This window comes from Streptopelia decaocto (genome assembly GCF_964273445.1).
Source record: "Streptopelia decaocto genome assembly, chromosome: 16".
In the NCBI taxonomy this organism is placed as follows: domain Eukaryota; kingdom Metazoa; phylum Chordata; class Aves; order Columbiformes; family Columbidae; genus Streptopelia; species Streptopelia decaocto.
The window spans coordinates 2,944,395-2,961,924 of record NC_138671.1 but is presented as its reverse complement, the minus strand read 5'-3'; the positions used below and the strand labels follow the sequence as shown (position 1 = coordinate 2,961,924).

At 40.0% G+C, this 17,530-nt stretch overlaps 1 protein-coding gene across 2 annotated transcripts in view; it reads right to left on the bottom strand.

Annotated features, from left to right (window-relative positions):
- PRKCA (protein kinase C alpha) overlaps positions 1-17,530 on the bottom strand; it is a 115,443-nt gene that overhangs the window by 58,289 nt on the left and 39,624 nt on the right. For both annotated transcript variants that reach the window (XM_082066831.1, XM_082066832.1), the window contains exon 3: positions 5,706-5,788. In XM_082066831.1, coding sequence (XP_081922957.1) covers positions 5,706-5,788 — 83 coding nt within the window. The remainder of the gene's footprint in view (positions 1-5,705; positions 5,789-17,530) is intronic.

The following is a 17,530-nucleotide window of genomic DNA, read 5'->3' as shown; positions in this document are numbered from 1 at the left end:
TACATGCTTTTGCTTTTAGTTTATGAGCTCAGCCTATGACCACTGGTACTTCACGGATTGAGTTTCATTACTTACATGGGTCACGCTACAGTTTATTTATTTGCAAGAAAACAGCTGAAATCAAATGATGAAAGGAGTCACGACTGGGAAAATGCTACTTCAATGGAAGCATCAGGATTTTGTTTTTCAGTGCAAGTAATCTGCAGTTGTTTTAAATTCTGTATAAAATTTCATTAGGTTGTTATAAAAGCCTGACCAAGTATAAAAATGAGACCATATTTTGTGACAATGATATCATCTAATACATGTTCCAACCTTTTCCAAAGGCTGAAGAAAAATCTGTGAACTGTCTGGACCTCTTAAGAGTATCATCCAATAACGGACAGTGAAAATTAAGAGAAACCAAACAAAATAAGAAAAGCACGTCCAAGAATCCAACTAAACTGTTCTTGTTTATGCAAAGCCACCCAACTGCTTTACTGGGACCCATTAGATAAATGAGGCTCAAATGGGGTTCTCACCAGTCGGGATGTCTCTGTCTCCCCTCTCTGCTTTTCCACCTCCCTATTTCTGGGCCAAAACACCTCAATAAAGGCACTTGCTCTCTCCTACCAAGCACAAGTGGTTCTTTTTTCCCCAACCCCACAGGTGCTTTACTGGAATTGTGTGATTTATAGGAAGAAACAGCAGCTGTACCAGTTGAACTCAGCAGCCATTAGCAAACCTTCCCCAGCACCCCAAGGGAAGAGCTCCCAATATTAACTTAGGAAAATCACTGACATTTTTAGATTCATTTATATAAATTTCCCAACTCTCTTCAGCAGTCCTGTCTCTGTTTAATTATTAAATTTTAAAAAGGATCATCTGTGTTATACGGTGCACTGCACAGCAAAAAAACTAGAAAATAAAAATATAAGCTCATTTTTTATCATACAGTTATTCAGCATTTGAATCACTCTGGCACAGGTAAATTAAAAAAATATATTATTTATAAATAAAAAGCTTTCAAAAGTGTTGAACTGTCAGAGCTCAGAGACCATAACAAAAAGCTCATTAAACTTCACGTCCAGTGTCTCAAGTATAAGGTCTGTCAACGAAGGACTAAAGAGCTGCAGTCAGACCTAAGCCAAGGTGCCTTTGGAGTCACGGCCCTTGTGTCAGTCCACGCTCTTCCTAAAATCCGGGTGCACAGAAGGAGAGATTCACACGGCTCTTTTCAACACCGCAGTGACATTTTTCCCACATGTCTCCTGCAGCTGGACAACCCAACAGAGTTGGTTCTGGGACTGCGCCGCAGGGCTGGGGATTACCAGGAGTTATTAAAGTTCATGAACCTGTTCCTTTGGAATTTAATTCTATTGCTCTTGAGAATCATCCGCTCTGGCTTAAAAGCCATTTCAGTTGCAATAAAAGCAGCCTGGGCTTTAATTTAGGAATAGAAGGTCCAACTGTTTTCTCAGTAGATGATAAACGCAAAAGCGTTTTGTACACAAACAGCTTTCAAGTAACTCGTGAAGCCGCTTCCAACTCCTTTAGTGACGGGATTTAGGTGAGCATGGCCACGAACGGGCAGCTACGGGCAATGAAAACCTGTCCTGAAGGAGCACGGACCTGGCTGGGCAGTAAATAACCCGAGCACGGGCAGCGAGAAAACCCGCCCGAGGTGAGGAGCAGATTTGTGCCCGCGGGGATGGACAGAAGGTGCAGAGGGTGACATATGGCTGCAATTCATTCCCTGGGATAGGTGGGAAAACAGCACTTGGATTCTGAAGGAACGGGTAAGGGGAGAGGAACGTCACGGGACATGGGACCCGTGCTGTTTAAGAGGAGGAAACTGAGGCACGAGCTCCCTACCAGATACACGAACTCCCTTCAGATGCTGCTGAACACACACTCAGCACATACAGAGCCCTTTTGGGGAGATTTCCTCCTTTAATTTTTCTCTCTTCCATCAAAAAGGAGTCTTACTTTAGGACTGATTCTGTTCAAATTGGAATTTCTCAATATCCTCAAATACCAATATTTCATAAAGAGCCATTATAGCTGTGCACAGCACCACTTAAATACCACTTCAAAACACCTAGAAAAAAATATATAAGTTTTCCCTGCAGTTAATCTTTAAGGCTTTGAGGTCAAAACCATAAGCAGGAAACCTTGATTTTTCCATAAACAACTCTGGGCGCTCTGCAGAGATCCAGGAGTCAGCGGAATCACAAGAAACAACATCCCACAGAACCCCACAGTTGTTTGCATTTGCTTAAGATAATAAGCTCCCAAATAATTTCAATATCAAGAGGCTTATCGACTTTAAAATCTTTCCCGTATCGATCCCCTCCAACATCCATGAGGTCGGTTACTCTGCCAAATGGGACGAGATGGCTTTGCTGTTTCATTTGCCATAAACCCACATCTGTATCTTATCAATTCATTCTCTTCTAGGAGCTTAAATATTAAGAACCCACTGCAATTCTGGGAAGCAAAAAAATCAGGGTTAATCTCCCTTGACTGTCCAGTTGTTTGCTCTCATTTAGGTTTATTTTTAATTTCTATTTATTTTGCTCATAAACCTCTTTTAGATTCTGGATTACAATCTGAAAGGAAAACAGTGCTGATCCATGGTCTGAATTGTTGTGCACTCTATATGAACTTTCATAAATTCATACTGAAAAAAATTAATACAGCCAAACGCTTCTAAATTGCTGGTGATTACTGTTTAATTCTATGTGGCACCGAATTGGGAACATTTTAATAAATCACATTCAGTTTGACAATACATTCTGGTCAATATGTCCCTATAGCAAAAGGAGCAAAGATTTAACTCTCAATTTTAAATGATCCTTTTTGAAGGAAACTTGGCCAGTTATTCTTTAATATTAAGCACATCTTAATGCTAGTTACAGCGGCAGTCAATTTTTGGAGTTGCTCTAACATTTTTACAGTCATTCACTCAAGTTTTAAAGCATTTCATCAATGATTTAAAATAGTTTTTTGGAACACCAAGCAATCTTCCAAAATCAAGTATGAGCGCTGGAGACGATGCTTCATGGAACTTTAAAGTATCATCACAGCGGCCCTGAAACGCAGGAGCTGTTAAATTGCACTCGGTAGCATCACCATAAAAGAGCTGGCCATGGAGAGAAGATGAATAATTTCTATTCAATTTCTATTCAAGCGACAGAGAGCCATTAGAGAGCAGCAAAATAACTTCCTGAGCTCAAACATCAGAGCTCGCGCCCTGCCAAGTATTAGGGAAACGCAACATTTTTTGATTGTGTGAGTTTTTCTGTCGTCTGAAACAGGATATTGCTTCCCAGACCCCGTCACTTCAGTCCTGGGCAAGGACAAGCGCTTTATTCACCAGGATTATTTTCCTTCTGGCACTAACTCAGACTTTTCCACCTTTTCAGCTGGTCTGAGTGAAGCAAAACCAAGATGATCTTAAGCTGTTCTTTGACACTCACCTTTATCAAGGCATTTAATTTTAAGGCAATAAAAATGTGTTCTGTCTTTTACAGCAGTAGAAAACCGTAGCAAATAAAAGTGTTACACGAGGAGACAATATTTGTACACCACTATTTTTAGCACGACACAGACCAGAGGACTTTTCTACCGCTGGGTAGTCAGTTTATTAAATACTCAGCCATATGCATGTATGAAAGGCTGGGAAATGAGAAAATGTGTGTGGAGAGCATAATTGAAAACTGCTTTTGTTTACTGAATGACTGTATTTAAATACCTAGGAATTAAAATTAATTTTGTTGCAACTGTTAAATGGATGTAGAGAACTTACGAGAAGTGCCGGTGCAGCTCCCCCTCCCCGCAGGGGATTCCTGCGCCAAAAAACGTGCTGAAAATAACTATGTGACAGTTTCTTTTGAATTCTCCTGCCCCGCAACCCCAGTGCTGGGAACGTCTCCGTCCCGCGGTGCCAGAGCAGCTCAGGACACGGCTATAAATACATCCTTGTCACCATGTCCCCAGCGGCCGCGGCGGGGACGCCCCTCAACACCCACCTGCACAAAACGCCCCCTTGGCTGTTACAGGCGGTTTTGTTTGTTCCAGAAGCAGAAACGTTTTGTCTATTGATATAATTATTACGATTTTAAATTATTGCTCCAGAAATTTTCACTTTATTAATGACGATATTACTCTTCTTACAATGGATGGAAAGGCTCCATCATGCAAAGGTAGCGGACAATTTGCAAATTCATTGTGCACATGCGCGAAATAATTTAGAAAATTACTCCTTAATATTTAAAAACCTGCTAAATATTATGATAAGCTTTATAGTGCACTACATTTCAGAGCAAAGCTTGTACTAACTCAGATAAGAGTAAGTTACTGAACTGGGAAAGGGTAGACATTGTAGTCAAACACTTGAGTAAATGAACGTATAACATTCTACAGTCAGCTTTGTGTAATAGGACCCACTAATATAGCTCAATTTAATAAAACATATTTATTTCTGTTTGCTTTCAAAGTGTTTTTGAGATATCGCTTCTGTGTAAACACTGAAAATGATCATTTGGTAACCCAAATACTGAAATAAGGCGTGAGGCTGATTTATTTCATCACCAAGGCCAAAAAAACCCAGATCACAAATTACAGTCAGCAATATTAAAGACTCGTAACAACCTGCCACATACCACATTCTATAATCATGACGAGATTCTCAATAAAATTAAGCATTTTCTTACGTAGCTAAATTCAGGTTATGTGAAACATTTTTAAAAAATGAACTCTTCAAAATTCTTCTCAGTTCTTTGGCGTTTCTCTGCATTTAAATTTAAAAATGAGAAAACTTTTTAACACCTCAAATTTTCTGAACCCCCTTTTGGCTTCTGCCCATGTGTTGCTCACTGATCTCATGGCTAGCATATTAAAACAATCCATGAGAAGCACATTAAAACCTTGCAAGAAGTCTTCTGGTGCATTTCATCCGAGGAGACAATAGCCTCCAATCTAGAGCATGAATATGTCATAAGAAACAAAGCAGAGCCATTCAGACAAAGAACGCTCGGAATGCATTGTTCCCATAAGCAGATGTTAAATTACTTCACTGTAAAGCGGAATTTGCAAAACCCAAAGAAATGTTATTTTCATGGGAACAAACAAGATTAGTTTATTATTTGTACACGTCTCGCCATGCAGGCAGATGTGCTCGAAGTAAAAAACTGGTTGTTGACCAAAGTAGTATTGACAGAGCAAGATAGGAGGGGCGTATCCTGCCCGGTGCTCAAGCATAAATAGAATTGTTTCAAAAGCTTATAAACCAGCTGGCTCAAGATTAATCTGGCATTTAATTGGGGCTATAGATCCTTGTGTGCAGAGAGGACGAGGACCTGAGTCAGCTCCGAACTCTTACCTGGAGATAAGATGGACACGAAGAAAGCTCAGAGAAAACCTCAGCCTTTCCTGAGAATCGTTAATATTAAATACACCCAACATAAAGCAAACAAAACTAAAATGATGACTTCATACATGGGTAAACACCTCTGGGTTGTCACATTTGGAGGAATATCGTTCTTGGGGACACATTTATTGTTGCTTATCTTACCAAAACCAGATCTTACAGTCCATAAAACCCCTCAGACTGCAATTATTTATCAGAAAGAGCCTATGGATATTGTTTGTAATTCATTCTCACGGGTGTAACAACACAGGACTATGTGTAAAAGCAACACGTGAAGTGTCTGTGTACTCACATCAGTGTCGGGACCCTTGTCAGCCCCAGGACAGGAGAAGGTGACGAACTCATGGCACCTCTTGTGAACCACGAAACAGCAAACTGGTCAGAAAAGGGAAACCAACAGTTAGAACGGCAGTTTTCATCACAGAGGAAACAGAACTTAGAGTCACATATTTCACTGTAAGCCAATGAAAGAAAGCAGAGCCTAACGTTGAATAATGACACAAGAAAGGCAGGTATCAAGTAGACAATGTAATTAAAGAGGAGATAAGCATGTACATTTCAAAATCAAAAGACTCTACACGATGATAATTTTTTAATGTTTAAGTGCTAAAATGTGATGTGGGATGAACAATTCTATTGAGGCAGATTTCCTGAACCTAAATCCTCGTCCATAACAAAACTGTCGATGTATTTTCAGACAAGAGTTGGGGGCATTAACAAGGAACGTGAAGCTGAAATGAAACCCGTCCTTGGGTATGAGCTTCGTTCACCTGCACGTCTTGGTGAAGGTGTCTACGAAGTTCTGATGGCTTCAGTAGTTAATTACACCTGTGAGAACCCAAAGCCCTCAGTGAGGACTGTTGTGGAGAACAAAGTGTTCTCGTACCATGGAATGGCAGGAGATAATGGGAAAAGAAAATTAGCTCTCGATAACAGTCTGATCCCCATTCAAAATTTATGAATGATCTGAAATGACTTTTTCTTTCTGAGATAAGGAAAGCTTTTTTACTATTTTAATTATGTCACATATGAGGTTATACGTTGTCACCTGGCAACAGGTCATACATGTCCCCAAGCCACATAAAAAGCCCAATTTGCTGGAGTGTCCTTACAGCAGCAGCTGTTTCAGCTTCTCACCCTCACTATAGCTTCTTTCTTAATGTTAAGCTTAGTTCAGATATTTCACACTGGTCCACATTTCAACAAAACAGAACAATCTAGACTTGAGAATGTGACAATCTCAAAATAAACATCATACCATCAAGCAATGTGCCAGGAGACTACAATGGAAAGATGCTCAAGTAATTCACACTTCAAATTTTGCATTTCAAATGCATACAAATACACTATTTCAAAGGACACTTCCAAAGAACAAAACAGATTTCAATTGATTGGCAACTGCAAACACTGAATTTCCTCAACTTTGGTGGAAATCAAACTAAATGATCTCAGTTTTTCTAAACAGTTCATTTCATGAGGCATCTCCAACAGTTCTCTTTCCCATTTAAAACGTACATGGATTTATTTCACCTCATGAAGAGAGCTGAGAAAGATGGTATCAAGTTCACGTTCACGTCACTGCCAGCAAACACGGATGATTCCACCACAATTCCAGGCTGGAATTGAAGTCTAATCATCCTTCTATCTTTTTCCAGCTATTTTTCATCCTCACCCCATGCAGCAATTGTTTCCAACTGTTCTATTTCTGACACGGCACATGTTTATTCTTTGGGCAAATGGAGTAAAGTGGGCTTTGCTCCCCTGATTCCAGATAAGCTCCGACTCCACATAAGCCAGAGCTGTGGTTCAATGTGTGCTGCCCACTGGGATGTCTAGTTTGTTAATCAACCTAAATCCCAGTGAATCCTACAATTATCATTTCGATGGTTTGTTTTTACCAACTGAAAGATCACTAAGCAGCAATTACTAATAATATTACTTGCAGCTGAATAATGTTTCGCTTCCAAACTGTATTTTTGGTTACAAATCTTCCCCTCTTGAAGACAATAGCCCGTTACATCCTTCAGAAAACAAAGAAGTTAACTAATTACTTTTGTATGCCGCGATCACACAGTTGCAAAATACAACAGAATAATCTATGCAAAAGATATGAGAAATAGCTCTGGAAAGGTGGTTGAACTGAGCTGCTTTACCGACGTCTGCCTCTCAACTTCGGCTCCTGGGCTGCTGCTCCAGCTCTGCCTCTATTCTGCAAGAGTGTACATTAAAAATCCTGCGTGTTTGGGCATCTATTTTGGGCAATATTTCTGAAATACGGTAGTCACATCCTATCTCCGAGCTGACAGCCTCTCATGGCCCGTTAAAGAGTTAATTCAACTAAAGACAACGTTGACCTTGTTTTTAATTTCATATATCATGAGTGTCAAGATAAGATACGTGGGAAAACCAGTGCCAAACTTCATTCCATGAACTTTAGCTACTAAATTCCGTGGAAATGATGCTAATTACGCTACAATGCAAACTCCACTTCAGCTGTCAAAGTAAGTAAAGCAGACAGTGTTTGTCCTTTTGGACTTTAAGCTACACTTCAAAAAAAGTCACTTATTAAGGCTTCAATTCTCCACATTGACTACTGAACTTCTTAAAACCCTTCTGTTCAGTCCGCTAATTGGCTGCTATTTGCCTTTATTACCCATTTCCCTCTGTAATGGATTATCTGTCTCCAAAGAACTCGGTTCCTTGGTAAGTGATTCAAAAGCATCAGACCTGTCCCACCTTTTGAGAACGCTCAAACGAGAACCAAATAGTTTGAAATAGACAATGGAATAGGCAACCCTCATGGAATCATAAATCCAAAGGAAAAAGGATAAAGGGGAACTAAAATATCTTGTTAATAGTTATGATTTCCATACATCCAAATTTTAATTTTCAAATCCAGCCATTAGTGTGTTTTAGCATTAGTTTGTAAAGTCTTCTTAGTTTCACAAAGCAATACAGCGTTATGGAATTCATGTAAACATTTACTTAGTTCAGATAAGTATAGACAAAATGTTATCTGCTTAAAATAGCATTTATTTTTTTATGAATAGAGATGAAAAATAACCTCTCGCTTGTTTGGAGAAGACATTAATAGCTTCGCATCACCTATTGCAGCTGTTAAGAAGTCACATTATGTTCATCACCTTCTTGTAATGAAAGTTGTATTGCGCTCTTCAGAGACTGCCAGGAAATGCGTTGCTTTACATTTTAAGGAGAGCGTAAGCAGAAGCGAGCTGGCACACATTATGCAGAGCAGCTCGAGTGCTGTATCAAGGCTGACAGTTAAAATTAAAAAGGAAATTATTGAGGTATTTTCACGTTTTGACAGCGTGGTTTTGATCTGTGCTATATATCATACGGCGGGGAGATTCCATCCTTCCCAGCTCTGGGCTCGGAGGAGATAAAATGATCTCTCAGCATCTTTAGGAGGGAGGAGAGAACAGACCCGGCTTTGTCTGGCAAAGCTGGGCTCAGAGCAGCATCGGCCAGGATGATCCATTGCCCCCCGTCGTCCCCCAAAGCTGCGGGGAGCAGAAAACGCCAAATGGGTCTCACGAAAACAGGGTGGTCAGGAGCACTCAATGTGTTCTCGAAGCCAACAAGCAGAAGCACTGCGTGATTTGTGGGATTTATGGCACATAATGGAGGGCAATTCATTCCGTCCAACACTTCGCTGTCAGCGCACAGTACTGGGAAAAACATGTTATTAATATTATATAGATATATAGTCATCAGTCACTTCGAGTTACAAGGCACGGCCATAAATAAATTTCAAGCTGTTTTCTAAATTATGTGATGTGCAAAGGTTATAATGATATATTGTTGGGTGAGAGTTATCTGCTAAAAACTGGTTACTAATAGCTTTCATATATGACACGGACTGGTGAGGCAGAAATGAAATATTACAATAATGAATAATCTTCTCTAGTAGATGATCTATAAAGGAGACAAGCCATTGCTGAGCTCCAGTCCCCCACCATTTAGCCATGTCTGAAGAGCTCTACAGCCACAGACATCCCAAAGGACTAGAGGCAAAAGCATCAAGACAAAAGTAATATACTTGACAGTTTAGAATTATTCAAAAAGTCCAACAGATATCTAAAAGCACATTTATACTCCCACTTTTGGAAGAAAAACAACAGGTTAGATGAACCTTTCCAATAGAATTTAGTATCTTTACCACACCGCAGTATTTATTTATTCAGTACAACAAATTAAACTGCAAACCTGAAGGGCGGAGAGAATTTCTAAGACAGTAACTGAACTGCCAATTATCACCTATAGAGAAATTAATGAGTTTTTATCAAGTCAACTTTGACTCGTTTTTCTAATGGTCAAGACTATTCTCCCAACTCAAATCATGAATTTATAAAACCTTAACCACCGTAAAAATTGTGTATGATCTTCCCACCTACCCAAAATTTATAGCTGTGACTCCACTGTCACGACAGGACTAGTCGCCCAACAACAGGTGTACATATTCTCGCCTACATAATTGAATTCTTGGTTTCACGTACTGGTTCTTCCCAAGGAAGCGGCAGAGGAGGTCTGGTTGGCAGCAATGGGGAAACCACCTACACTCAATATTTGTTGTTGGGTTTCGAACAGGAGTTGATTCTGGACTATGGAGCTACAACAGAATTACAATAAGCACAAAATCACTCTCTGCATACACCAGAAAACTTGCAGGGCCTCTACAGTAGCTTGGGGCACTGTGTAATTTTGATGTTGCTGTTTCACATGCTTTGCATTTCCAGTGCGGCCGCAGAACCTCCCCGGGGGCCCATATCACTGGCTGACTCGTGTTTGCTGCGCGACACCGAGCCACGAACGAACTTGCACACGGCACGCATCAGTCCATCCCAACATTAAATACAGCAATTAAACGGAAATAGGGTGCTACTTCAAAATAGACAAATCCTTTAAATACCGACTACGGTTGTTATTTAAATAAGCGGTACTGTTTAAATAAATTTATGAGGAATAGATTAAAATCAGGCACTGGGAATATTTCCAGAGCAAGAAGAGTAACAACTAAGAAATAGGATTTAACAATACTTATCTTTTTCATTTTCCGAATACATTGTAACTTGTAAAAAAAAATACAAAAATCCCTTTTATATTAAATATTTAAAAGGCTGTAGATTAGAAACCAAAGAGAAGTCAGAAGCAGCACTACCTCTGAATGTTATGACCATACTGACTGCACAGGGAAATTTTTAAAATTACATTACCCTAACTTTTTCAACATATATAACACATCAACTAGGTTTTTTTGGCCAACGTTTCACCCCATCTAGAAGAGAGTTAAAAGCAACCCTTCCACTTGGCATTTACAGCCCCTTTCTCACCAAAACAGGCTACAGCCCCACCAGATACAGCCTGTTCCAGGATAACACTGTCAATAAGAACAACCGTCTCTCCCCATCACCTTAACCTGTCACTAAGCTTCTTCCAGCTCTTCTGTAACCCACGGGCCCACCCGGCACCTGTACAGCACTAATCTGAGCCGATTATCTTTATTTCCATTGCAATTCCTGCAAACCTCACCTACCTTCGCCAAGCGGCGCCCAAAACCCACCTTGAAGGCGAAGTGTATGGACTACATGAAATCAATATTGACAAATTAGGGCTGATTCCTACTTCGAAGCTCCAAGTCTGCCAGTCAATAACTGTTTTGCACATCCTCAGGTTCATACCCCTGACCTTGCTGCACAGATTTTCTTTTCCAATTGTGTCAGGGCCAATTAGGCCAAATAAGTAGGCGGAAGGACAGAAATAAGATCTATACTATATATTTTTTTTTTAAATTAAGGGAAAGTAAAGGTTAACTGTAATATCTTATTTGTGTGAAGGGATTATACAGATTGTCTGGACAGTTTTAACTCGTCAGGTCATTAACTCCCTTACACTAAGGGATGGATGTTGGGAGTAAGTGGCTTTGTGAGACCTGCAGCTTTGAGCAAATACAGAACGTGTGTGGGGCAGGGAACGCACAGACATCTTCATTTACCCAAATGTAGGTATATAAATATATAGGTATATAAATATATACCTACAGCTATATAAGTAACACGTTTTTAAAACACTTTGGACTTTGCCAAATACCTCACATAATATATTCAGATGTACCTGACTACTATATTCAGACATACACTACATCAAGTTTGTCATTTCTGCCTCCCACTGCAGGGAAAAGAAGGTACACGATATCTTTTCCCCCTAAAACGGTATCACAAGGTTTGCAAAACTGAGGGAGACTTTCAAAATACAAAAGTTTTTAATGGAATATAAAGTATTCATAACTGTTTAAATCTACTTATTAATTACGTACTTTGTAAAAGACAGAGAGTCCTTGCTAAAATTTCACAAAGCTATTAATCTCCCTCCTTTGAGGTGCCCCATTTTATAACCCAGAAGTCATCCGTCAAAATCGGTGCTGAAATAGCTATTTTAAGTACTTGCAACAGCAAAAAAAAAAAAAAGATGACCCACAACCACAGACCTTTTCCTATCACTTCTATAGTTTGAATTCATTTTATTTTAAAAATCTGCTGATCCTGACGTGTTGTACGACAGCGACAAAGCCCCTGGGGGTGCCCGCTATAATCTGCTTTGGAGCTGTGTACAAGCACATCGGCCAGGATCAGCGCAGTGCTTTCAATTAAAGAACTAACACAATGTGAAAGCCCTCAAATGTTTCTTTTGAGCCCTGAACATCAGTTCTTCAGATTTTTCTACTAACTTAGCATTGCCCAAATCACAGAAATAGGATGTCTTAAATAAAGCGGCTGCCATCAGTTTGATATGTTACTTAATGCATAAGTAGAGCGAGTGGTACAAAGCAGCACAGGCTGTATGGATTTTAAGGCTGCATAAAATGACGGGATACAAGATGAAATCAAGCCCCAGAATGCAGCTGTTGGGGTTTATTTTGTTTAGTAACGCAGCTGGAATCCCGGACGCCAACAGAAAGCAAAAAGCTTTTGGAAAATCACAGTAGAGCCACCACCAATGCTGCGAGACACGGTCGCACTGAATCCCATTCACATCGTCCAGCATGAAAAGAATTCCTCAGCGAGTAAAACCTTGGCTACATCCAGGAGCAACTGCAACGGCTTTGCTCTTACAAGCCCTGTCCCCATCACACGCCACGTTCTGCTGCTTCTGCCTCCATGTCCCCAGCCCAGGACCAGCCCCATGGTCCCAGGGCCAGCCCCATGGTCCCAGGGCCAGCCCCATGGTCCCAGCCCGCGATGCTGCCATGGCCAGAGCTGCCCAGCCAAAACCCAAAACTCTGGGGCGTGAGGGGCCTAATGCGCCGCAGACAAACGTCAGAAGGCCTTATGAAACTTCTCAATCTTTCATCTCACGTTAAATCACCCGCACCGTTAATTTAACGCAGCCCACGCCACGTCCCACCGTGACGTCCCCATCCCTTCACCGCTCGAAGCACAAAACTGCTCAAACACGCTAGTGCAGCTTTAAGGTTTTACCGTGAGGTTTTAAGAAATATTTTAGAATATTTTAGTGCTAATGCTATAGCTTGTTTTTCCCAGCACTTCATAATTTAATGATGTCAAGGCACTGGTGGCTGTAAACCAAAACATTTCCTTCTTGGAGTACAATTTGTATGGACACAAATACAACAAGTGAAATGCCAGATCCGAATGCCAAGAGCTGAACATTAAGTATTTTAGTATAATTTGAATTTAAGTCCAGGTTTTCAGTTGTGTTTGAGAAACCTTATAACGTGCTCACAAAATTAATGAACCTCGCTTGCCAGCAAACACAATCCGCACACTAATTCCATTATTGCCAAAAGATGGTGTTTGTTTTTCTTCAAGATGGGAAGAATTGAGGCCAGGATGACACTGAACAAACTGTGACATATGAACACATCCCAAGTACTAAACTACGAGAAATAAACTTCCTGTGATACCTGTTTGGACACAATCCTGATATGACAACTGATTTCCAATTACTAATGCAACACAGATACAATTCTGCATTTACTCACGTATACGAAAGTCACTAAAAAGATGATAGAATCCTTTGACATTAACTTTCAAATAACATGATTCTAGAATAGCGTAATGGGGCTTCTGATACATTAAAGCAAAATACTCATGCCTTGCCTACTTATTTTGAGAACAAAACAAAGAACTTCATTTTAAAGGATGAAAGCTCTAATTTCACAAATAAATGTTACAGCATTTACGCACCATTTAATGTCTATGCCTGGTATAGAATTACATAAATTTAAGTATGAAGAAAATCATTGTACTGATCCACAGAAACGTGAGCTCAGATGTGTTTCCATCTCTTCAGTCCCATCTCATTTGCTCTTTCTAGTTCCAGCATGGGGAAGGTCTACATCAAAAGATAATTATGAAACCTCTTAAATCTTGTCAGAAAACCTCACCTTGTATTGCTTCATGATAATCTCTCTAAGAGTTCAATTTGCTATATAAATGCACTTCAAACTGCAACAATTAGCTCGTTTTTGTTTGCACGATTAATCAATTCTGTAGGCTGTTCTATGGTATATCGTGTGCTAAAATGACTGCATGAAAATGAAAGATATTAATTTTGTTCCCCAAAGGCACAAAAACCTCTTGGAAGGCATTATTTACTCCCCTGCTGACGCCAAACCAAATCATCTGCATATAATGACATTTTCAGAATTCAGCGTATTAACTGTATTTGCAGTGCAATACGTAGTATCTTTAGTTAGAAGATCCACAGGCCATATACACAAGATAACCATTTGGCGCTGGATTGTCATTACTATTAAGACTCAGATCTGGTAATTTATTCTACATTATCACTAATATGCTAGCTTTCTTATCCTGAACACAAAACAGGTATTAACACATGAACATTACAGTCCTGTAGCATTAGATCAAGAAACTGAAGAGGTTTTTTTAATTTAAGTTTTTTTCCCTGTTGCTGTTTCTCTTCATTATTTCTGTTACCTAACAGATGCTCAATATTTGTTGCAAGTCTTATCCAATTAAATACATCTTATTAAAGGGTCATCTGCTAGAAGCTCCAGTGTCACTTTCCACCACTCATCAGTCACTGAAAATACAGTTTCATCCCAAAGTAACTGCAAGTTCTCAGGAAGAAAAACAACACACACACACAAAATAAAACAGCATTAGAACAATTACAGTCGGATTTATTGCCAACGTTAAGACAACAAATGCATAAAGAAAACAACTACAGAATTCAGAAAATTCACCCTCAGCCAATAGGTGGAAGATTTTTCTTTCCTAGTGTGTTTGTCTGTTATGTTATTCACTCAAAACACGCAGATTAATTTCTGAAGTTTAGTAGTTACCAAAATTACATGGTTGAGTGAATGACATAGCCTACAGTAATTTGTTCCAAATAGCAAAAGGGGTATTTCTAGGAAATACCTGTGGGTTCAGAGGTAGGTAGCACATACATAACAAAATACGAAACCATGGAAACATGCTGTTTAATTATGAATGAATTCTTTATATTTGCAGTAAAACATTTACAGAAAAAAAACCAGTTGCAAAACAAAGAAGTAGTTGAGATGGGAGATTTGCAGCAAGACAACCTTTGAAAGCTATGGTCACCATATGCAAGAAAACCAGTATCTGTCACCATATAGCCACCGTAACTTTCAAAGGTAAAGGTGCATTTTGAGCATGAATTTATGAAAACTGAACTAACTGTACCCATCAGAATACTAATTCAGCATTAGGCTGCCATGCAAAGCCATTCCTGGTTCCCACCTCTTGGTTCCCAGCGCTTTTCGGCTCCAACGGGGTGTCCCCGGCACACAGAGCTGACATAGTGGTGATTTCCTAAGTCACGGTTAAGTGACCACTTTAATTTGACGTACGGCACATTGCTGTCCAAAGCAGTGGCCCTGTCTCCTCGCTTCCACGGCTTCACAGTCGTGCAGCCGATGTATTTTGGCAAGGCTGGGCTTAGCTGGACCGGTTCCCTGGGCCAGCTCAACATGCAAAACATGAACATTCACATAGTACAAAAATAGAACTACAAGACCCCCACAGCCACCTGGATTTATGCTACATTTATACCAGATAAAAACCCCATGTGATAACAACCTATATGAACATTAAAACTCATCTTGTGTGATGGAGTCAAAAGGAACTGAGAAGCTTTCTCCAGCTTGTCTAGACAAAGATTTCAAATCATTTTTCAAGCGCAGACCACATTCCTGGAATTTGATCTTTATCTCCAAATGTTCCCCAACATTAGGGATACATTTGAGTTCTTAGAATAATGGCTGCTCTTGTTATAAGTCATATAGAGCCTTGACTATTAAAACAGTATATAATCATTTTCTGCTGTATGGTCATGACATATTTGTACGTTTTTTCCTGGCTCACTGAAGCACAATATAAACAGTATTTCCTACTTTATGTCAGATAGAATGAGTAGTATTCTCATGATGTGGAATGGTAAACACTCCTTCCTAGCCTGTGTATTTTTTTAAAACCAATATATTAAAGTAAAAAACAAGGTGTGAGTGTCAGTGTCACTTTAGCTGATGTTCACCTGAGAATATCACCTACAACAGGCCAAGAACCTTCGAGCAGCAAGGGGCTGGGATTCAGTAAATCATCATTAAAGCATTTCAATGGGACAAGATTTCTTTGTTGTGCGATGAAGCCCTTACAGTGATGACGGGAAACAGTAAAAACCGAGAACAGACAAGAAAACGTCAACGTTTATTGAAGAGTCTGAGGCAAGTCACCTCACTCAGAGCCTCCCCAGTGCCACAACCTCTGTTCATGTCTCCTACTTCCCAAATCACATAATTTAGACACTCGGTGTAGACTGTGGAACATCTTAAGTTCTAATGGATCAATGTCAGTACTTGGCCATGTTTCTCCTTAGGCCTCAGCTTAGTAACAAAGATTATCCCACAGCTCGTTTGGAGCAAGACTTAAAAAGCCACTTTTTCCCTTACAAGATCTGGATTTAAGTCCTTGTAATCAATAGGCTGAATAATGTGCTTTTATACAATGCAGCTCATTCATTACGTCTCACTCACAGCTTTTAAATGCTGTTTAATATTTCTGATGGTGAATATTCCATTATATCAGCCAAAAATAGGGTTTATTTTCAGTCATTTTATGCCTTTTAACGCTGTGCACTGCATGGTGCCGAAATTCTTCGCAAATTGAGTAAAATAATGCAGTGAAACTGTATGAAAGCAAGTGCTTTTATATAAAGTGCATGTTCTCTCTGTAAACAATGTGAAACTGTTACAGAAGTGGATGGAAAATAACAAAGTCCAGTAGATTCCAACTGGCATGCAAGCAGACGAATTCTACATGAATTATATTGAAGTGGCATAACAAATGCAGAGCTAATTTCAGGCTCCAAAGTTTGAAAAACTACATCCCACATACAGAACAGTATCATACATCAACGCACTGCTATATAAGAAATCAAACTTCCATTAATACTTGGATGCCACATGAATTTCAGTGTGGCAGGAACTCTGCTCTAGAGCTGTCACGATTAATTTGCAAATATGTCATTCATAAATTCAGTGCAGAATGTGAAAATGGCACTAAACTGCGTCTCAGGCAAATGGCCGGGAGGGAGAGAAAGAACGTAAAGAGGTCACAAAACACTCCATAGAAAGTTTCTTTGCAAAATCAGTTCCTGCACTAGTCTGGGTAAAAACATCCCTCCAAATTGGAGCATGAACCTACAACAACTCAAGCCCACAGTTTTGGTGCAGCAAGAATCCTCCCCTGGCACAGGTTGTCTGAGCTTGACAGGCAGAAAATAAGCTAAACAACCTCAACCTGTCAAATCCTCTGCTAAAGAAAGGAACATTAGTCACTAGTTTCATATCAACTTCACAGAGGCATAAACCAGCATCGCTGCTTAAAGAAACGTTTATGGACCCCAGTCCCCTCCCCAGCTCCTCGTTCCTGCCCTGGACCAGACCCTTCACAGAATCCCAGAATGTCAGGGGTTGAAGGGCCCTGGAAAGCTCATCCAGTGCAATCCCCCCATGGAGCAGGAACACCCAGATGAGGTTACACAGGAAGGTGTCCAGGCGGGTTGGAATGTCTGCACAGAAGGAGACTC